Source organism: Glossina fuscipes, unplaced genomic scaffold, assembly GCF_014805625.2.
Source record: "Glossina fuscipes isolate IAEA_lab_2018 unplaced genomic scaffold, Yale_Gfus_2 42, whole genome shotgun sequence".
NCBI classification, from domain to species: Eukaryota; Metazoa; Arthropoda; class Insecta; order Diptera; family Glossinidae; genus Glossina; species Glossina fuscipes.
This window is the reverse complement of record NW_023998426.1, coordinates 3,632,713-3,656,164: the sequence shown is the minus strand read 5'-3', so window position 1 is coordinate 3,656,164 and position 23,452 is coordinate 3,632,713. Positions and strand designations below refer to the sequence as shown.

General features: G+C 34.6%; 2 protein-coding genes across 3 annotated transcripts in view; one reads left to right on the top strand and one right to left on the bottom strand.

Moving 5' to 3' along the window:
- Positions 1 to 23,452, top strand: part of LOC119637000 — a 108,695-nt gene that overhangs the window by 36,387 nt on the left and 48,856 nt on the right. For both annotated transcript variants that reach the window (XR_005247201.1, XM_038032773.1), the window contains exon 2: positions 21,810 to 23,251. The gene's annotated coding sequence lies outside the window, so the exon portion shown is untranslated. The remainder of the gene's footprint in view (positions 1 to 21,809; positions 23,252 to 23,452) is intronic.
- On the bottom strand, positions 1,632 to 2,861 carry LOC119637033 (kinesin light chain-like). Its single transcript, XM_038032805.1, has 2 exons — positions 2,351 to 2,861; positions 1,632 to 2,218 (listed from the first exon to the last, which is right to left on the bottom strand). The coding sequence occupies exons 1-2, from the start codon at positions 2,859 to 2,861 to the stop codon at positions 1,632 to 1,634; spliced, it is 1,098 nt and encodes a 365-aa protein (XP_037888733.1).

Here is a 23,452-nt window from a genome sequence, read left to right as displayed (position 1 = left end):
GGCCAATTAATGGAAACTTTTCGTTAAAGAACTATTTCGCCAAATTAAAATTTCAATGAATCAAATATTTTGATGGCAAGAGAGATCGCCGACTCTCCATCGCGTACAAGTGCTCATGGGTGACGCCAGTATGTCCGACATCCTCGCTGTTAGAAAACGTCGACATGACGTAGGCTACGATGTGCTTATATTTAAACACTTTGCCTAGACGCGAGTCTTACAGAAAGAAAAGAGATCTGGCCAACTGATAAATTTTTCAACAAATTTGCTTCTCTTCTGGCGCTAGATCTGCTCTTGTATTGCACGATGCATTACCGTGACTTCTCGTTCCTTAATTTGCCTGTGCGAATAAGAATGGCGGATACCAAGTCGGGTTTAAATGTAGAGCTTACTTTCTCCTAATTATAGCGAGCGCTCAGGCGGGAAAAAAAAACACATATCATCAGGGTAAACCGACGAACTACGCTACAGCCACTCCTCCTCAGTTCTTTTGAACTATGAAGGACACATCTGTTGTGATATATTTGAAAAAAATAAGAAATGGAAGACCTACTACTAAGCTATTTATCTGCTAAGAAGCTACTTCTCGTACCTTGAGTACAGGGACCATTTTTGGAACAATCGAACCTATTGTGATCTTTTCCGCCCCAACTTCCCACTTCTTATCAAAAGTACTTAAATAATACTATCCTTATCTTCCTTTCTCTACCTAAATCTCTTCTGACTGCCACCGTGTCTACATGTATGCGTGTAGGAGATAGCCTTTAAGCGGCTGGACAGGATAAGACGAACTCATCAGTCATCGAAACATAACAAATGACGATGGGACTTGGATAGGGACTAACGAAGTGTTCGCCGCTCTGAAAAGCAACCTTTATGTTATTATCAGCTTACAATTTTAAGTGATCCCATAATAAAATATATAAAACTACACATCTCTACTCATATTCTCGTTTGATATCCACAGAATAGGTCTGAAACTGGAAATAGACGTAGGCAAAAGCAACCATATCTGTAAAATAATTAAGTTCAAATGAAGTAAAATAGGTTTGAATTTTGGGTGTGTTTTCTTAAAGCTCGGATATAAGAGGAACGTAATCTTCCCAGTTGATGTACATTATGATCTTCCGTAACGGTTTTCATATCTTACTAAAGTAAACTTTTGAGAGAAAACATTTTCTTTCTCTTAACATTGAACTTTGAACCACCCTTATGTTTGCTTGGCTTAAAGCCATATATATTGTATGCAAATTTTTCAACGGATATTAAGTTTCGTTATAGTTAAAAATTTTCAAAACAACAAAAATATTTAATGTTAGTTGAGACGTGATAGAGTTTTAAGACTAAAGAGAATTATTTATTCGATTCACTAGCAAATTTTATCTTAAACTATTCGCGCGTTTAACTTATCAGGATGTTAAGCTCATCTTCGAACGCCCCATTAACTAAGGCATTACTTATTTATTATGAAGAGAAAAAATATATATATATATATATATATATGTACCATTGGTTCTTATTCCATCAATTTATACACAGGCTCAGTTGTGGGAGATGGGGAGGTGTTGCTCTTATTTTAAGGTGATCGCAGCTTTTCTACCCATAATCGATCACTTTGCGACCGGGATTTTTCACGATCTTGTAGACGATTTGGTGATTTCGGTGGACAGCAACTGCAGACGAGTATTGTTAATCGGATTCAAATGTTCTTGATTCTGTTCCGTGAATATCTCATAAGACAATTGGTCAGTTTGTCCTGCTTGCGATGTCATTGATTGCAAATCATTCCTCTGTCGTATTTCTTCTTTTATACGTAAAGCTTTTCTATTAGCGGCTTCTGCCGCTTCGTCCATATCACATTTATCGTATAGTTTGGCTAAAGTATTTAAAATGACCACAATTCCTATATGATGCTCTCCGTAGTGGTCCAGTCGTAATTCAAGAACTTCATTTAATAGCTGAGCGGCTTCTTCGTAATTGCACAGATCCCTGTGTATTAACGCTATGATATTTAACATGGCAGCTATGTGCGTTCGTTTGTAAATGTAGATTTCTTCTACATTGCCTTTACATGCCATTTCATCGTTGTTTTGGCAACCCTGTTGTGATATAACGCTGTGAAGAGCTTTCAAGCGCTGTGATATTAATTCGACTGATATTTCATTTTTCTGCTTCTCTGCTTTCAAAGGCGATAAATTGATGAGGTCGGTGGAGTTACCTTCCGTAATAAAAGTTTTGTTTAAATTATCACTTTCATTATTAAAATTGATTTTTTTGCTGTCTTCGCTTATCGTGAAATCTGATGTATATGTAAACAAAAAAAACTTTTTTCCCTCTTTCTCGAATAGACTCTGAAAATCGTCTTCATTATGAAACGTTGTATTGTGCAGTGTTTTTCTATCCTTCAGTTTGTCATCATCAGTTTCCATTATTGTTACGATGCCCTTATCGTTGTCCTCGTGCATTGTTAATGACAAAAGAAACTGCAAATGTTTATTTTCTTCTTCTAACTGGGCTACAGCTTTTTCAGAAATCCTGAATTTCTGCTGAGTGTCATGCAAATCCTCTTTGAGATAAACATTTTCTAGTTCTAAGCGTTGATTTTCCATTTGAAGTTGATTTCTTTCCATTTCCACTTTACGCAGATAAGAAGACAAATTATTGACAATTTCTGTTTCCTTTATATCCACTTTTAGTTGTTGTATCCAAGTATATAACAAAGCTGGCATTTCGCAATTATCGAGTAATGCGTCGATGTCGTTGTTTTTAGTCATTGACGAGAGCAATAGATATTGATTTTTTACAGTCTCAATGCAATTTAAACATCTTCTCATATCACTTATTATCTGATTTTCGCCCATATTTAATCAATTTTTTTTTTTATTATTGATAGGCAGCAAAAATTTCTTTTTTTTCTTTATTTAGATCATTCACAACAGTTACTCGTTGATGACGTTACGTACGGTTTGACGGCAAGAATGTTTTGCGCCTTCGCTTTATATTTAATAAACAATATGAACGTTCTGGTACCTGTAACTTAAAGGTGCTTTATAAAAAGCACCTGCTTCTGTGATTGCATTCTTTCAGTTTGAATTGAACATTTTAAATAATTGCCACAAAACAATTCATGTAGGATGACGAAAAAGTTCTTTAATTAAATCAAACCAACAAAATGTGGACCCCATTAAACACCCTACACGATTTCGCTTAATGCAATTATTCGTGTGAGGGGTTTTCATAACGAGGCGCTGTATGGAAAGTGATCGAAAAATTGGTTCGATCCGAGCGATTTTCAACAGCCAGAAGGCTGTTCATCCTTCGGCCAAAACATGGCCGCGGTACGCCTAGCTACGGTCTGTAGCTTGAACATAAAATGGACTCAAGATGTGATATTGAATCAATCGGTACAATAAAAGAAGGGATCTTTCTTAAATCCTTCTGGCTGTGGTGACGTGATGTAGGGTACAAAAAAAGGACAATAATAAATAATTTCTTAAAGACGATTATTACAAAATTACCACTCAAAGTGTGAATCGACAGTGATTTGTCAAAAACTCTATTTAAGTGACGCAGATGAGCTGGCACTGTAATCAAAATGTAGTTACAGTGCCCAGTGCTTTTTCGCTTTTCGATCTTACTACTACCGCTATTACTAGTATACGCTACGATCATAACTGTTTACGATTTCGTCACCTTTTTGATTCAGTCTATGTTTTCTACGAAATTTGTCTGAGTATATATATCACCTGTTGATTTCTTTTATGATTTCATGCTTTGCCCGCAAAATCACTTAGAGTAAGTTCGTACTGTTGCATTTTCTAAAATGAGGTACTTTATTTATAAAATTAGGAAATTTATTTTCAGAAAATTATTTATGGAATTAAAGTAAGCATATTAAAGCAACAAAAAGTAGAGATCACAAGATTTCACAAGATTTCGCACTACAAGCTGCCTGAGTAAAAGAATTTTCGTTTTTTTTTTTGCTTCAACGCTTCGACTCAACTCTCTCGTCTTAAAACAGATAACACACATGTCACATTTTGTTTTGATATTTTTGCTAATCCTATGGATTTTCTAATGGATTTTTGTTGTTTCTCTTGCTAATGATTTTATGAATTTTATCAATCGATTTTGGTTAGTTTTTTCGTTACTTTCCAGCTGCGTAAGGCGATTTCGTTAAATTTCTTCTTCAACAGGCTTAACAACGCAATGTCAGTCAGGGTTGCCGCGTATAATTTTTAATAAATCTTAATATCAATATAACATCAGAAAAAAATAGTTTTGGGATTCTACTAAAACTAAAAACTAAATCTCTGGGATAATCGGCTTTTACCGATTTATGCTTTCGTTTTTAATGTTGGTTAGTAAGCCAGAGTAGAAAAGACATATAGTGGTTGAGTGGCGGAAGAACCTGAGAGGTTTCCGCAAAACAATAAAATTAGGCGCGATCTGCTCGTAAAGGTAGATGAAATGCGATTTGCAATTGATAGCAGAAAGTGATCTGAAAGATGTGCACGAAGGCAAATGTAAATCAATTTGCAAAGAGATTTTCATCGGAAATCTAACATAAAACGTTTCTAGACACAAAACCAACACCAATGGCAATGACACGCGCGCATTTAACGAAATGGCGAGCAATTCTAATGTATTGGTTTAAGATACAGGTTCGCCACAATTCGTCTACAGATGCATATTAACTTTTTTACTTCCATATTCTGGCAAGCACTCTTTGACGGTGTTTTAGTGCATAACCAAGAAATTGGAATGCGTAAGAAATAATATTAAGAAAGAATTAAAAAAATAATTGTGTAGAATGCGTTGCCGGTAAGGCCCAAAGTTGCATTTCTTGAGAGGATTATTTAGTAATCAGCCTGTTTAGTGTCGACCAGTGAGCCGCCAATCGAATGTTCTCAAATATCTTCAATCAAATTGATAGGATATTATTGTGAATCATCTAAATTTCATTCAGAGAGTGCGTATTCAACAAGGCGGTTGTCAGAAAGAAGTGAAGAAAGAGATATGAAATAATTGAAGCCTAGTGGATGGTATGTCCGATCGTTAAGAATAATGGCTTACCGACTTATTATAGATACATCCAAGACTAATGTTTGTTGTAATCGCTTTTTGATTCATTCTCCGATTTTTATCTACAGTGAGTGAGTTTCTGTACTTAGATAACAGGTCTTTTGAAATTGACATCCAAAGATTAGATATCACAAACCTTGTTTGGGGTTCAATATTTGAGTTTTTTTTTTTTTTGGTTTATTATGCGAGTACCTTATCTTAACTATGTTATGCTTCGGGTCACTTATCGGAAGTGCTTGCACATGAATTGTGTTTTATATGGATTACGTTCTAGGAACATCTTGTATGGCTTGCATACGACATATGACAATCTCTTCTACTCAAGGTCAACTTCACCAATATCGATATTTACAGTAATTTTAATAAAGCAATATTGATATCCATGGTTTGATCAAAAGCCAATGAAAATTTTTGATTTCTCAACAAAAGTATTTTTACCGGTGGATGTGTTTCTGGTTTAGATTTCCCGAATTGAGAATTTTCCTCTAAAAGTCGGTCAGCTTTAGTTTTTAAGTAAACCATCGTTTAGTAATTTTCTCCTTTTTGGTTTACAAAGCAGGAAAGAGTGTTTAGTTATAGGACAAGTGTTGCATTGCGCTAAAGACTGCTAAGAATTGCTTCAGTTTTGTAAAAAGGAAAATTTGATTTGATTTGATAAATTGAAGTGAAGCGAACTGAAGTAGTGAAGTTAGTAAAAATCTGAGCTGAATCTTCTTTTCTTCTGCTTGCTGTCTACTATTCTTTTATTATGAATGCGTTTAATCCGCTCTCCGACCATGAAAGCGTCATAAATACAACCGAAAATTCGAGGATATTTTCTTTTAACACTTTCATTTTTTTTAAATAAAATATTCCAACTAACGTTGCTATTAGTTATTGAAGTAATGCTCCAAGCTTGCACTAAGCATAACAGTTCTTTGCAAATTGTTACTTTGTTGGCAGTGTGTTACTGATGTGAACCTCAGAGCAGACATCACAGATAATTGTGCACTGTTCGCGGAAGATTGTGGGACAAAAATAATCGATAGGTGATATTTAAAGCTGTCTCTTAGGCTTTTTTCGCTAAGAATCTTAAAAAAAAAGGCAGGGGAGTTCTTGTGAATATAATGCCGTAACGATATATAGTAAATGTTTGCAGCGAAAGCATATAGTGATGCGTTTATTATCGACTGAGAGCTGGCGGTCTTTGGCAATGCGTAAACCTTTAATGCGGAGGCGCTGAAAGCCATTTTAAAGTTTGAAAAGCAATTGCATTGAATTTCATTTGATTCAATTTCCACGAAATAATGACTTAATCTCAATGACAATTTTTATCGACTTTTCTATTTTTATCTATTTTTTTATTAAAGATTTCTCCTTAAAATGTTTATTCTATATCGAAAGGCTAAAACATACATACATCTCCTTTTTCATTTATTTTTCTCAATTTAATTTTGCACCATTGTGTTCATTACTATTGACGACGTTACACAGCTTCCGTATAATAGCACTAATGAAAGTTTTTATGAAAATCGCACTATTTTTAATAAAACAAAAAAAAGAAGGTAAGCATTGTGAGAGTACGGACCACACGGAAACAAGAACACCTTAACTCTGCGCAATGAATGAATTTGCCACGAATTGTGTTTTAATAGCATACTTTGCAGAACGCGAGACAAGCTAAAGGAAAAAATTACACACGATTTAAGTCGAACATTAGTTATCATCAATTCCTGTCAGGAAAAGATCGAAATTATAAGTTGTGCGCCTTTTTAAGAAAGTGAAGGTTACATAAGTGAACGTACCTTTTTTTTTGTGCATTCAATATATGATTCAGTGTAAGCCACAAGCCAATATGAAGCCTTTTGTAAATAGGCCTCATACACACTTAAACACACAGGCAAAAGGTATTACCACACAATAAATAAAAGTTTTACTCTTAACAGACAAAGAGCAAATTCTCGATTTCATTTTCTTTGAAGAGTGTATGGTTAACTCGGCCAACCAATGGTCTTTACATTTTCATAAAAATCCTTAAGCAACACTATTCAAAATGCTTGGGCATAACAAATCGATCCAGAGATGAAATCACCAATAGGTTAGCTCTTTTGCACGAATTATTTTAAATCAGTTTAACTTGGGCTGCCGCACAAACGGGTAGATAAAAGTTACGACTACCAAGTCAAATCTCAATGGGCTGAAGTAGATGTTATCGTAGCCGCAGTGAGTGCTCAGTGGATGAAGGCATAACAACCACCGATCAGGTATATCGTCACTAGATTGCATCCACACCCTTCCTATCTCTTTCCCCAATTCTCTCTGACCATCACCATGTTGCATGTAAGAAGAAACATTCCCTGAATTCTTCGTCATATTTTGAGCGAATAAGAAGAAGAAAATCGTTATGTATAATCACTTCACATCATAGCCGATAATTAATTCAAAATCAAATCGTAGATCATTAAAATCACAATAACACTCCTGATCTGCTGATGCCTTCCAAGCGCTGTTCACGTAATGCAACTCCGTATACACGCTTCCTAAGAACTTTTATGTAATACCTACAAGTCGAAATCATTTACTAAACTTATAATACCTCCTCCGGTGGACACAAAAAATCTGTCGTACACATACAAGCTGTTTGTTTAACGCAAAAATAATAAACAAAATCGGATACACGCACATGTGAAATTCGACAAAAATGCTTTTAGCCAAGTTTTACATTAAAAGTGTTGATTACACAATAAAAAAAAAAAAAAGAAAAAATAATAATAAGAAAAAAATGAAACAATTTTACGGGAGGTGTGAAAAAAAATTAAAAAAAAAAAAAAAAAAAAAAATGCGGAAAAGAAAAATGAAGAAAATATGTAAAAACTGAGAAGGAAACATTATATAAAGTAGTCGCTTAACTAACCAATTATATAAGTAATAGTTTGAAAATTAGTTCGCCTAATTGTAGAGTTACGGTAAGTGGCTCTCAGATGTCAATGTAAAATGGTAGGAAATGAATGAAATCCTTTTATATATATATATATAGTATACATATGAAAGCTCAATACTTTTTAGACTATTTAATTTGCCGGCATATACTTGTTGGTTTTACAGCAACAATTTTTACACATTCCACACATATTCAATTTACAAATTGCTTTATCCTTAGATGCCTCGCATTATGCTTTGCTCAACCGCAAGCAAGTTCTGCTTAACAGTTCAGCATTGCACTTTCACGGTTCTCTGTTACTTTTGCTGACTTTCTCACGTTTTTATGGCTGCTAGGAAGAAAAAAAAGGCAGCAATGAATTCCCATGGCTTACATGTCTGCTGTTCATAAAACTTTCTAAATATTATTTAAAGTTTCTTTTCTGTCCAAAACTTATTGTTATTAAAATTTTGGAAAACACTTTCAAGCTTTTCTTGCCTTAGAGTTATTAAAATTTAGATTCTTTAGGACTTAAAGGCATAAGACGCAAAGGCTTAGATGCATACATATATATACATATGGTTAGCTTTTAGTTATTAGAGAGCGTAGTCATCTCCCTCTGCTAATTTACTCTTTGAATTCAAAAGGTTGGAGAAACTCAAACAGAATAATAGAATATTTTATTCAGATTCGCATCTGCAGAGAAGACTAACTATCTTAACCATCAAGGAGGAAGATGGCTTTAAGTGAAACCAAATCCTCGATATAGATCAGTAACGTGCTAAAGATATGCCGTAGAGTCCTTTAAATATTTCGCAGTTTTCTTAGTCAGCTTTTTCGATTTTTTCCTTTTATCATTTACTGGCCTTAGGTAGCGGGCAACCGTTGTTACTGATTATCAAGTTTTTATTTGAATTTCATATAATTTTTTTAAAAATAAAACTCGCATCGCCCATATTTCGTTTTTCATGTCATATTCAAAAATGTTATCGTAATAATTCGACTAAAACAATTTATAATTAATTCAATCGGTTCCTATGCTAACCTTAATTGCGGTCTTGTTACGTGTCAATTTATAGCGAAGCTAATTAAAAGACTTGTCGCAAAAGGTACAAAGTTTCCATTTCAATTATGAACGAATTACCTCAAATTTTGTATATTTTAATGGGTAAACCAACAACAATGTGGCTCAAGGTTATTTGCTATTGGTTTTCTGCTACGAACCGTACATAATAGAAATTCAAATGCCAAGCTTTACTTCTAATTAAAACAATCATTACGAACTCAGCAATTAAGCGTGCACTCAAAAAAAAATAAAGAAAAAAGCCCTTCTTTGGGGCTTCACTAGCTTTGCCTAGTTCTTAACATCATTACTTTTTTTTAAATTATGAAAATCGTAATGAAATGAAATTTTTTCTGCTCAAATTTTCTCCAACTCAGCAGTGGTGTCTGCCTACTCTGCAACTCACATGCATTTACTTAGAGATGTCTTCTTTTCAATATTAGAGGCTTGCATTTATTTTGATCATTTTTCGATTTTCGAAAAAGATTGAAAAAAATTGGTACAATATATATTAATCAAAAGGTTTTCCATTATTTTCTACAAGCTCTACAACCGTCAAAAGAAAGATATTCTCGACCAATTTTCGTACTTCTTCAGCATTTCGAAACCGCGCGAAATTGAACAAGTGTTAATCAGAAGGTGCTATATCTGGCGGGTACTGCAGAGCTTCCCATTCGAGCTGCAACAGCGTATACTTGACATCTTTGCGAAGTGTGGTCGAACGTTGTCATCTAGGACTAGGATTTTGGGTCTTTTAACCTCAATTGCTGGGTTCTTTTTCAACAGTACGTCGTTCGGTTCGTTCAATTGTCGTCGATATACATCGGCAAGTACAGTTTCATTCAGTTTTAGTAACTCATCATGCACTACACCTTCCTGTTGCCACCATATGCACAGGAAAACTTTATGGTCATGAGTATTCCGCTTCGGTCTAGATGTGTATGGCTCCTCCTCCTTTTGTGCTTGAAAAGCTCTTTTCTTTTTGCCTGGTAAGCAATGAAACCGCAACGTTGGATCCGTTCGAAAGAGCATTTTTACTCAGTTCGCAGTGCAATTATTTGGTGAAGACAATAGACTTCTTCGAATCAGGCAACAAAAGTCTCGTGAATGTCTCGTCCGTATACACCGAATAACTCAATAATATAAAATGGAAAACTTTATGTAGAGAAAGGTCAAAATCATCGAAATTAATCGTTGTATTCATTGATATTTCGTATTATTTTATCATTTTCATCAATAGGTGTCGCTGATCGAAATCAAGCTAGTACCTACTATAACATCCGTCATAAACCAAAATGATAATTAAAACGCGTATATAAGTGGCATAGGCGATGCATGTTTTTGAGGTATGTTCTCTAACTTTGAACAGTGCAATTTGTCTGCTTTTCATTATTTAGGATAATCTAGGATTTGCGAATCAAGCTTTGTACTTGAGACATGCTTTTTAACTTGAGTTTTTAAGGTTCCCAATAAAGATTAAAAGGGGTTTCAGTAAAGGCGCTCCCCAACAGCATTGAATATCAATAACGCGATTCTTTCTCCGTAATGTAATAGGGTCCAACTTGCTAAAATCACAAGCGGAAAAGATTAAGGCCTACTTATGTATAAGCCATATAAGACGAAAACTCACGAAAGCTTTGTCTTTCATCTTATCTTATAGATACGGTAACGATACGAACAAGTTCATCTAACCTCGTTCCATTCACTATTCGCTTATCTTAACAAATGTGACAATTAGAAAGTGCTGCTGTCTAATGTAGAGACCGAATGCGAATTTTGATAAAAATTTAATTCATTTTCAAACGTCATATATACGCGTCGCTGCTTAACCGCGTGGCATAGAACTTTTAAGGACATCGACTAGTGCAACGAAAAGCAAATGCATAGGAAAACATAGTAAACAGTCTAAAATCAGAACTCTGTGTGACAATCTCACACGTAGACATATCATACATATATGCACCTCTAGGCAAGCAAAGCAATTTCTTGTACATTCACACCGTAATGATTGTCACTATAGCAGTTAAATAATGTACAAATCACTCTTTTCTACGGCGGTTGCATTAAACACCCTTGACAAGAATACGTAAATTTCACAACATATGACTTACGTGAATAATAAAATACTTGCTTATATAAAACATGGATTTTTTGGTAAACATACGCCACTTTGATCCCTCCTCCACGTTTAGACGTTGCGACAGCACAGCTACTTGTGCCATCTTGCGCAAGAAGAGTGAATAAAAAAAAATGGTGAGCGCTTTAATTGGATGATTAAAATAAATTTGGTTTGAACCTTTTACAAGGAAAAAATACAAGGCCAGATTTATAAGAAAGAGTGCATTGCATTGTACCGTCTGTGGTACAAAGAAAATGCTATAGATACAATAAATATAATATATAATATATAGTACATACTATAGTATATACGATAATATGTAATATAATATCTAATCTGCACTGTATAGTATACGATAACAGGTATATGCATACGAAATCGGAATATTTGTATAGAAAATACTTGTTTGCTATGTGAAAACGATGAAAAATATCCTATTCGAAGTATCGTTTATCGCTTATCATAAACTATTTCCCTATATCTGACAATTTGTGTATGCTAGGCCAAAACATTTGTTGTTCTTCTGAGGCAAACCAGTCATCCAATCAAAGCAGTCGTTTTCGTATGTTTTCGTAAGAAACGAAGCGATGTTGAGCAACCACTCGCCCCATCGAAGCGTGCAAGCGACTTAGTTGGACGGACCTGAATGTGTGAAGTAAACCCCATTGACTAACACTTCCTAACTGATTGTTTTAAAGGTGTCACGAACCGGTTTTACTATATGGATGGACGAATGGATATCATATAAAAGATTACGTTGCGTTCCTTTTTTTGAAATCCGTTGAAATCGATCAGCTGCTGTTAGCAGCGTTTTGTGTTAATCCTTTCATCAGTCTGTTACAGGCTAATAATAGAACCCACTATTCACACTTCCGAAACAAATATCGAGCATCGTCTTCTTACAAGGCGATTCGGTCTTGCGATAAATGTCGAAAGTACGCCTGGATCAATCCATCAATGTTTATGCTTTGGATTTTCAAAAGGAATCCATTTTTCGCCTTCCGTTAGGATGCGATGGATGCCTATGTGCCTCTTTTGTCTCCTTCGGGTAAGGAAAACATGTTGCCAACCGTTATTTTCGCTATTCGAAAAATTATTCTTACGCTGCGATATGTGCGATATGTGCTATATATTACGACTATGTATTCGATTGCCAGACATCCAAACTGCATAGAAGCAGACCATCAAAATCCGGTTTCATATTTATGTAGTTTAGCAATTGCAATATTTTCGATAAACGCTGCAAGCTTTGCGTGCGGAAAATTTTCTTTGTGTAGAACTTATTTTTCACTTAGTTAGCCTCTTATAGTTCGCCCTGCTCTTTCCACACCAGAAGCTTTCTGAGAAAAATAAATCTGAAACTTTAAATCCTCGTCGAAGAGTTGACTCTACTGCATGATATTATCATTCAAACTAAGGTTATGTGCAAAATTTCAACATGATCAACATGATGCTAAAGTTAAGTGAGCCAAGCTTCGGTTCGGCTTCTGGTTTAAAAGATCGCTTTTATTAGGAATTGCCATATATTAGATATACTCTAAACTCTGCATATACCAGATAAGATAATTAAACGATAACTAAAAATATTATATCGCGACTATTCATTCACATGTAAACTCTTTATACGCAATAAATGTTGCATTAAATTGATGATTGATGTAAAATGTATTTGTCTTTGAAAATCTTAGCTGCGCCTGATAATTGTTTCTAGATTAATTATAGTAAATGTTAACGGCGTTGATAACTTAACCATTATTCCAATCTATTAAACTTGATGAACTTGTTCATTTATCTAAAGTAAGTTCCACTTACTGATAGCCCTTTTGTTTCAGTATACGTACGTACGTATATAACTTTGCAATGCATGGAGGCACACCTTCCCGTGTGTGTACAAAACATGAAAACTAATGAATGAATAGCAACAGCTGACAACACATAACTATAACACCTCTATGTCCGTATGTATTTTTTATGAATGTTCGTTTCTTCATGTTCAGAACTTTCCTACTATACTTTACAACTGTAGTGTCTGTGTACTATTGTACTGTACTGCTTGCTATATTATATACGAGACACATACACGTACAGCTAACGTCCTGACGTTTGATTATGCCAACATTAAAACGTATAAATTTTAAAAAAAGGAAACAAAAAAACAAAAAAACCCTTGAATGTGTGTATGTATGTTTTCGGTGCCTATAGAAAAATGTTTTAGGCGCCAACACTAAACGCCTACCAGTCCAAACTTTATTGATGATATATAAGAGTAACTTAGTCACACAAAAAATATACAATAGCATGCATAGCTATACAAAACATACTATGTTCAGCTGTTAATATCTGTTAAATGCACACACACATATATATATATATATATATATATGTATATATATATATACAAACATATACATAGGCAAATAATGATACATGTACGTTTAGGTAGGCATTATATAAATGTGCAAATGTATACAAATTTTTATCTATATTTGTTAGTCTCTTTAACTAACGTATATAACAAATGCTTTCAGTTACATGCCATTGTTACTATAACAGCAAAACAATAACAACAATTACAAGCACAAAATAACAAGAAGAAATAGTGTAGAGCACATACCCACGCATGCATGCATGTTCATGGAAAGAAAAAAAGATTGCAAGCAATAAGTGTAAAAATATGGTTAGAAATCATAACCGTTTCGTATATATTTTTAGATGCATTGTAGTAGTGTGCTTGCCTTGAATGAAGGACATCAATATTGATAAATCAGTCCTTGGTTAAAGGTTGATATACCTGTCAATTATACCGTGAAAAGCTATTACAGCAAACAAACAAATGAATATCTATATAGACACAAGTGTGCGAGTAGAGAAAGCATTCTTTTTTTTCCTTTCTTCTTAAATATCACGGCGAATACAATTGATTGGAAAAAAAAAAGCTCTGCTTGCTATTAAAACAATACATGAAACGCTTTAAGCATTTACTGCAAACACAATTAAATAAGAAGAAAAATATTATATTTACTCGAAGAATATCTAGCATTATTACTCATTAAATCGAATTAATAAAATTTATTCATGTAGAAGAGCAATCATGGCCCATGAAATAGTAAGACTTAAGAGGGAGATCTGCTATTGATTACTAGTAAATTTTCATTATGCTTCGCTTGCCAGTTTGCAGTTTACGTTTACAATATCTCTGTTAATAAGAAACTTGGATACCTTTGCAATTTTCCGGTCATCTGTCTCATCTCTCGAAAACGGCGCCCTATGAATTCGATCTGCGGCAATTCATTAAAGACATTTTCTACCATTTATGGCTAATGATCATTTCTATGCTAAGGCAGAAGCTTATTGACGTTCCTCTCGTCACAATACAAGGGATTCATTGCTGTCTCTCCATATATGTCTTTCCAAAAATATACTACACTTGTCGTAATTTTACGGCGCATAAAAATATGCTTCTCATAGGCTATGTACAGTTTCCGTAGGTGAAGTTAAAGAATTTTGGATCCTGAAACAAGTCAATTTCAATGGTACGTCTCCTTGATACTTTACACCGCGATTACCTTCACTCCAAGGTTAATCTGTACATCAGCCCTATAGATCTGTCCTTTTAGTACAGAAAACCATACTTTTTTTCTTTTGGTTTGAATTACGACTTAAAAATTACCCTTAGGCTTAGTTCTAAATTTTCACTTCCGGTTTACAATTCAGCTAAGTCAGCTGAATTCACCTTATGCGATCTGTTAGCTTCTTCTTTTTTTAAGATAGATAACATTCTACAGTGTTTGTATTTATTTTCGTTAATTGTTTGACATTAGATCGAGCAAGTATGTAAATACGAAACCGGAATTTTGCTCTATATAGCACATCACCTCACATGTCTGAAGCTGGATTTTGTTTACAGTTTGGTCATCTGGCAACTACAGACAATCGTATTCCAATCTGAAAATATGTTTTTTAACTTGAAAAATTTCGAGTCTTGTGGCAAATAGAGAGACATTGTCGACAGGAAATTTTCCTTGTCCGAACGAGACGAAAGAAAGTCTTTTTTGCATCGTCTTTCAACTGAGAAAGAGAAGTGGATCCATTTTCAGAATTCAACATTGACTACCGGAATAAATCGCTTTAGCAAAAAGACTATATTCCCTGTTTGTCGAGACCAGAAAAGTGTTGTGCTGTTATTAGGTGTTAAAGCCTGGTGAAAGGACTAATAGCAAACGCTGAAAAGAATTAAGCGACTTGAACCATTCTATCTTAAAAAAACGGACGAAACATAAAAAAGGCAACACAAAGTAATTTTTTTAGATAACATGTGTCCATCCACCCACATAATAAAACCGGTTCGCAATACATTAGAAACGCTCAACTGAGAAGTGCTAAGCAATGCGGCTTCTTCACCAAACTCAAGCGTTTGCTATTACCATCAGTTTGCATCGGTGGAACACATACTTACTAAATAGGGCTGCTTTCCTCTCAGAAAGATATACCAAAATGTTTCGATGACCGATTTCTTTCAAAAGGGCAACAGTTTTTTGGTGTGGCATCCACAAGTTGTCGGGTAATTGGGAAACATGTATAACTAGCGATAGCGAAATACTTTTCAAAAATTTCATATAACAAAAGTGCGCTTTCTATACAAAATTGGGCTTTCAAAGGTACTTGCCTGGTGTGTTAGACGTTGATAACGCTCCATTTTTCTCCCTAGCTCCCTCTGTGATATTCGAAAGGGCCATATTTTTAAAACACAAACTCTCTGTATTTTTTAAACATAGTAGTGTATATAGCGCTTGATTTCCATAATAGATAAAATAAGATGCTGTTATCCACTTCTACATCGAACGTTTGCATAAAGATTTGATTCCGAAAATGAAATGCTAATGCTACTTATTGATTTTATAAAAATATTATTATTATTATTATAATTTTAGAATAATGTCACTCCTTGATTGCCCATTTCACGAACTATTTCATCTTCCGGCACATGCTTTACGCACGGGGCGTAAATAACGCCTCTAACTGAGTTCACTTTCTCATGTAATTTAGCGGAAATAGCACATAAATTAGCTAACGATGTCGACTTTATGAGGTTTTCGGTTGCGCGTGGGTTCCCAGCGAACACAAGTCAACTCCTATAGCGTAGAACCGAGATAGAGTCTGCATATGTTGTAATGCTTTCTAGGGCTTTTTTATAAAAATAGTATCTTGTAATTAACTTTTTACTACAATATCTTACGTTTACCCATAAGCTAGGAGGAGCTATTCGAAACTTTGACGAGGTATTTGTGTTAAACATAACTTGTTTCCTGTTTTTTTGTTTACACAACACTTTCTGGTATATTTGTAGACCTCCGACTGATGTTATTTTCAACTTGCAGATCAATATAAATTCCAAGTAACTGTAAAATTATAAAATAGAGGATTTGAAGAGTAGATGAGAACATTTGAGTGGCGTTGTCGAATTTACTCGAAAGAATTAAAACATTTCTATTACGCAAGTTTTGATTTCTATATCACATTTACTGATTTTGGAAATTCCAAGAATAACTCAAAAATAATTAAATGGAAAGATAAGCCTGAGAGAGCCTTAGCTACACACGAAGCCTTTGATTATTGAGTGTAATAACTAAGTGAATTATTTATCATTGCTTTCCACCTAAGAGCAGTTATCTATTTACTTCTCTTCTTACCTCACTTACCGCTACTCAGTAGGCTATAAAGGAAAAATAAATATTGTTACGTACTGTAGCGAGATATCGCCAGGCATTGTGTGATTATTACATAAGGAAGTGCTTGACACCGCAACATATATACGCATGAATAGCATTTGAATTTATTAATAATTTCTCTGCGCGTCAAGGCTACAAGTGTATTACCTTGACATTCCGTTCGTAACTATATCCCGATTGAATTGACTGCTACGCATAGATACCGACAGACGTCTTCTATGTGAATTCATAATCTTTCTCTCTATCCTATCAATTCATTTTATCCATAAGCGTCAGCCTGCTGTTGGCATTCTTATGAGATAGACATTTTGAACTTGGCATACAAATTGTCGTATTAGATACAAAAAATAAATTTAATGTTGGAACTAATGCGAATGAAACGAGATTGAAAACAAAAAGCAAAATAAACGAAATGATAAAATATACTTGTGAAGACGTTTTATCTTCTTAAAAGGTGGACTTAAATATTCAAATATGATATCCAACAGAGGTCAATGTAAAATACAATGATTCGAGCGTCGTCACTACTTAAATGTACTTGGAATCAGTGCCACTTAGAGCTTTTTAAACGCCTTACTCTCGAAACTATCCTTTTTCGAGCTGGCCGTATATCAATTCTTCCATGGAATTGAAGTTTCGAGCTTACCTTCATAATAACATTATGTTGGGGAAAACATAGAACTTTCAACCATAATTTAAATCAAATCTACGCCTGCTTTTTATATTTTACGTCAATTGTCGTACGTGGATATATTAACTCAACTTACTCAATGGAAAATGTAAAAATAGACCCATCCTGTCCGCTTGTCCTACTTGTGTTCAACCCACAATTCGCAACTTTTTCGATATTTTTCTGCGACACCACTGTAAAACGGGGATATACTCCTTTTGCTTTTTTTTCATAATGTACCCAAAAGGAAGGTTCAGAAACCCTATAAAGTATGTATATTCTTGAGCAGCACGATTTTCTAAATTGATTTGCCTATGTCGCTCTCTCTCCTGGACGCAAAACAGAAGATATTGACTTCAAATTTTGTGTAAACACTGGAGGTTTCTATACGCAACTTGACATTGAAAATGGCCCAACGCGCAGTGGAGCGTAAACTGAACGCAACTTCGCTTTTCTTAACGAAAATTTGTGTGTTTTTGCTCGTTACTCGGAAACTGTTAAAAGGCTGAAATATTCCACATTTACTTTACGAAGCACTCTACTCCCTACGTGCAAAAGCGGAAAACATCCCTCATGCTCACATAAAGTTTTCAAGGCGCATCAGAGATCGGTTTAAAACTATTTTGCCCAATCCCTTAAATGAAGACATATTTTCTGCCTTAAAATAGATTCATTTTAAAATATCTACATGGGTATCAAATAATAGACCTTGGAGAGTAGAATGCGAAAAGCATCGTGGTGGGTATGCGAGATTCGGCCCCGGCCGAACATAACTTTCTTAGTTGTTATGATATGTTTTGTCCCAAGGACGAACGCTATTGAAAATGGTTCGAAAAAAGCTTAGGACCACTTTTTCGACCACTTCCCCTATGATGCCTTACTTTATGAAAAACTGTTACATGAATAACTGTAAAGTAGTGTAGGGTATTTTATGATGGACCACACGTCACTATAGTCTTTCTGTTTATTTACATAAAAGTTTTTCAAAGAAAAAAGTCCCACGTTTTTCAACAGAGTACGAATAAATGTGAAGCCGTTGTTGAAATTTGACGCCAATCTGGCAGGTCGTCTCTATTAGTGGTTTTTATGAACGCTACTGCCGTTCTGTGCTTACATAGCCATTAAAAAATATTTTAATAATTTTGATTTCGTAAGCCAATGGTGTAAAGCGATAAGCGATAATTTCGCGTACATAGGAGAGAGCTTCATCCCAACACAGCATTCAAGCTCCTACAAATCGCGAAACCAATTTTGCAAAATCATTTACAACGGCCATGTAAATGTTGGATGAACAGCCTACTGATATGTGCCCGACTAACAGAAACCTCTACACTCGTATTTAAATATGATGGAATAATGAGCTGAATAGTATGCAAAATTCGTTTTCAAACGAACATGAATTTTTTATTTATTTTTCTTTTTTCTTTTTTTTTTTTTTTTTTAGATATTCCGAAGTAAAATATAGAGTTTTATTTGATTTGTGAAAGTGCAAAAGTTTGTGAAAATAAATTAAAAATAAAAAAAAAATTTCTCTTCAATAAATTTTAGAATTTCATTTATTTTTTACATATTTTGCTTTTCTAATTTGAATTCTCCGGGGAAATTATGCTTATGCATATGTGTACATTCTGCATAATACACACGCCCAAATATAATATATACATATATATCGGGTATGTAGATATGAAACCTAACAAACAAAGCAAAGATTTATTGTGTAAGAGAGAGAAAAAGTATTTTCTTCGAAATATTGCGCAACGACAGCTATGCTTTTTCCCCATCTATCTGACAGCTTACGAATGGCACGCCGAAAAAGTTAGTCTTCTTTTAAGGCGAACCATTCATACAGCCCTCTCAGAAGTCAAGCACTGCTCAGCCAGTACATGTGCTGCTGAAGCAAACAAATCTTAGTCGGAAGTTCGACTCGAGTTTGGTGAGTAGACCACATGTCATGTTTGGATCGTATCGCATACCGACTTTGCTGCGTAGATGGGGTGGACGGATGCCATATGAAAAAGGGAACTTATATTGCTTTTTACGATGTCTCTCTCGTTTTTTTTTTTTTTTTTTACGTGCTGTTCGTAGCGTTTTAATAGATTTCATAGCTAATCGCAAACCACTCTCCTTTGGTCTCACTCAAACATAGAGTATCGTCGTCATGCTATAGCGATTCGGTGTAGCGACAGATGCAAATGGTACAACTGGACCTATTCGTCAATTTTTGCATCTGGGATTCTCAGAATGCTATCACTTTACGTCTCCAGTTAGGCTATCATCCAAGAGAGACTCTTTTACTTTTGGGCAAAGAAAAAATTCTCTTTATTTAGCATCAGATTCGACAACAGCGTACATGTTCAGGCATATATGTCCCATACAAGCGATGTTGGGGCCATTTATGTACAAATTCGGGTTTCATATTCGCATACCCAGTATGCTTAGTATGACGCTTAATGGCACACAATAAGTAATCACAACTTATAAGAAACTCAATAAATTGACATTTCTGTACCCGGTTGCATGACTGTTAACCATTTGTCTCCTGATAGAAGATATTTCGATATTACTTTTCAATTGATATAGTTTATGGTCATTAACAAAAAATTGACTGAAGGACGGAATAGGTTCTCTACGCAATTGGCAACACATATAAAGCTATTCGAATGTTACATTGAAAAGCGTAGAGTTTCTCTATCGACTTTAACTACGATTTAGCATTTGTTTAAAAAAATTTATTTGATTAAAATTTAAATATAATTTAAGATTCTTTTGTTTGTACGCTTACGAGAGATTCGTTTTCAAGTTATTACGAATTTCTCATTATTTCATTTCACATTCTTTTTGCTATTCTCCTCTAGGAAAATATCGAAAAATATTCCATCTATGGAGGAAAATATGAAAAGCACACAATTACACATACATACTTTGCATACTTTATACATATTTTACATATTTTATTCCAATATTCATTTAGGCATATTTGTGGCTTCGAAAATTACAATAAAAATTCTACATACATGCAAACGCACTAATGTAGATTTGTAATTTTGAAATGATCTCAAGACTTTCATTTTCGAAAACAAATGATATCAAAATGGAAGACATGTGTGTTATCAGCAAGACACGGCACTGACAGTGCATTAAACGCAAGCAAAAAGTTAATGTTCACATTAGTTCACAGTAACGTCAAGTGTGTGTAACCAATTAAAAAGAAACCCTTTTCATTAGAATCTTATGGTGCTCCTACATACTTTGTTAACATTTGTTCATCTCTTTCTGTGCATTGTTCTACGATTTTTGCAGTTTCTCAATGTCTTTATGAACGAAAACTAGTTACGCCCCATACCACTTGCGGTACTACGCTATCGTAAATTTGTGCAGATGGATGCAACACCCTGAAGAATATGAGACTTACCTTTACTTTTATTATATCGATTAATCGAAACTTGTCTGTCTGTCTGTCCATTTTGTTTTCTTGTGTTCAATCTACAGGCCGCAATTTGGAAGATACTTTAAATAATTGGATTATGCCAAAGGGAGGGAGAATCTTTTTGAAAATGATTAGGTTCGGGCCACTTCTTGTACCGCAACTATCAATTATCCGCGGGTTTGAATCTCAAGTGCGGTCGTAGCTACCGTGAGTGCTTAGTCGCATAACACTTAGCGATTGAGTGAGAACACATCCCGTGGGTTGTGTCCCCTACCTGCCTATTTCTTGCCTTTTCCTCCTCTACTCTCCGACCGTCACCTTGTTACACGCAAAGGTAACATTCTCTGAGTGATTGATTGGTCATAGAAAAAAAATAAAGAAAAAAAATATACATATATATACCCTTATATATACATATAACCATGAGGTGATGTAGGGTATTTAATAGTCGACCGTAATTCACCATAGTATTTTGCTAGGTTTGCAACTAAGTCTATCCGTCCTCTCCATCTTGTATTCTTATGTTTAAAGTACGCACCATCCACAAGAGGGAACCTTTACGAAAATGGTTCGGATCGGACAACTTTTTCAATCACATCCAACACAAAGTCATTATATGAATAAGTAGAAGGTGGTGTTGGATATTTAATGAAGAATTGTTGTCCACTATAGTGCTTTTACTTGTTTTGGCCGCCAAGTTTATTCGTAACACGCAAAATGAAATAATTTTCATTAATTACGCTTTCAAGACTGATCTCAAGTACAATTTACTGATTAATAAATGATAAAATTCTTCTTCTTTTTTTTTTCTTTACAGCAACGGCAACGGATGTATAGAGTGTACTATACGCAAAGAATATTGCGAAAATGTAAATAAATAAATAAATAAATAAATAAATCTTTCAACGAAACATATCAAGTAAAGTGCCATCAAAGAGAATTATTTAGCAATAAGGCGGATAGGGGAGAAAGGAAAAGAAAAAAGCAAACGAAAATAATTAAAATTGAAAAATAGAATACGTTGCGAATCGTTTGCGACTTTAATATCACTTAATTTCTGTTTAAATGAATTCAGCGAATAAAAGAAGAAATGGAAAGCGATTATTAAAAAAGAAAAGCGGAAAGAAATCAATGCTCAAAAATGAAGCACTTTTATGGCAATGAATAGATGAATGAAATGAATTAAAAAGGAAATAATACCGAGGACGTCAACAGAACAAATTAACTTTCACTTTGTAGAGGAAATTATATAATTATTAGCAACTGTAACTCTCTGCATAATAAAAAAAGAAAGAAAGAAAAGTGGAGCAGAGGGAAAGCATTCCACACAGACTTGCCACGCCACGCTTCGGTCACAATTAAAGCTGAATTTTGAGCTGAAGAATTGAAATTACATTTTTTTTTTCTCCTCTTTTTTTTTGTTCGTCGAACTCGAGCAAATTGAAATGTTATAAAGAAAAGCAACAGCATAAATATATTACGAGCAACATCAAACGTCAAACCATTGCGAATACGAATACAACGGCAGTCTGCACTTTTTTATTCAAGCTGCTAACTCAGCTGCTCCAACATAAAATAGCCATACACACACACACGCACACACACACACACACAAACAAACAAACAAACAAACAAACGAAGCAGACCTGGTCTTTAATGCAATTTGCTGGTAAACGGAAATAGTTGACGGAAGTTCAAGCAGCCATTGACAAGTTACAAAAACGGCAATAACACCAACAAAAATTATACTAAGTTATCGTATGTTTACTGCTGCTTTTGTTGCTGTATGCACATGTGTATGTGTGTGTGTATGTGTGTGTGCGAATGCATGAAAGTGAACGTTTATGTGGCCGCATGGATTTTTATATAAGAGGATATAACATGACATAAAAATTTGTTAGTTTGTAACGGAAATGCATTGTTAGATCAAAACACACACTCACATCCAATCGTATATATATATACGTATATATATACATATATATAAACAGGAATCCAGCCACCTGCTTACATTATGAACGTTTATATATAAAGTTAATATAATTTGTTACCCCAAAAAATAAGGAAAGAAAGCAAAAAAGAATATACCGACAGACACATCTCGCTGTGACTTCGAGAAGAAGAAATCATAAGAAACTTGACAAATTATTAACTAGAGAGCCGAGCAGAATGTCAACAAATATTGTTGTTACGTTTCCATTTCGCGATTGCATCGAGAGCAAATGCAAAGAAGATATTAATCATCTTGAAACATAAGAAGTAAACAACGGCAAAGAATTTAACTAAAAGTTAAAAATTAAAACGATTTCTTTCACTTGCTCGCAATTATCGAATTTTAAAATGATTTATGAGAGTAACTTACATATCACGTGTTGTAAATCTAAAAAGCTATAAATCACAACTCAGAGAGAGAGAGAGAGAGAGAGAGAGAGAGAGAGAGAGAGAGAGAGAGAGAGAGAG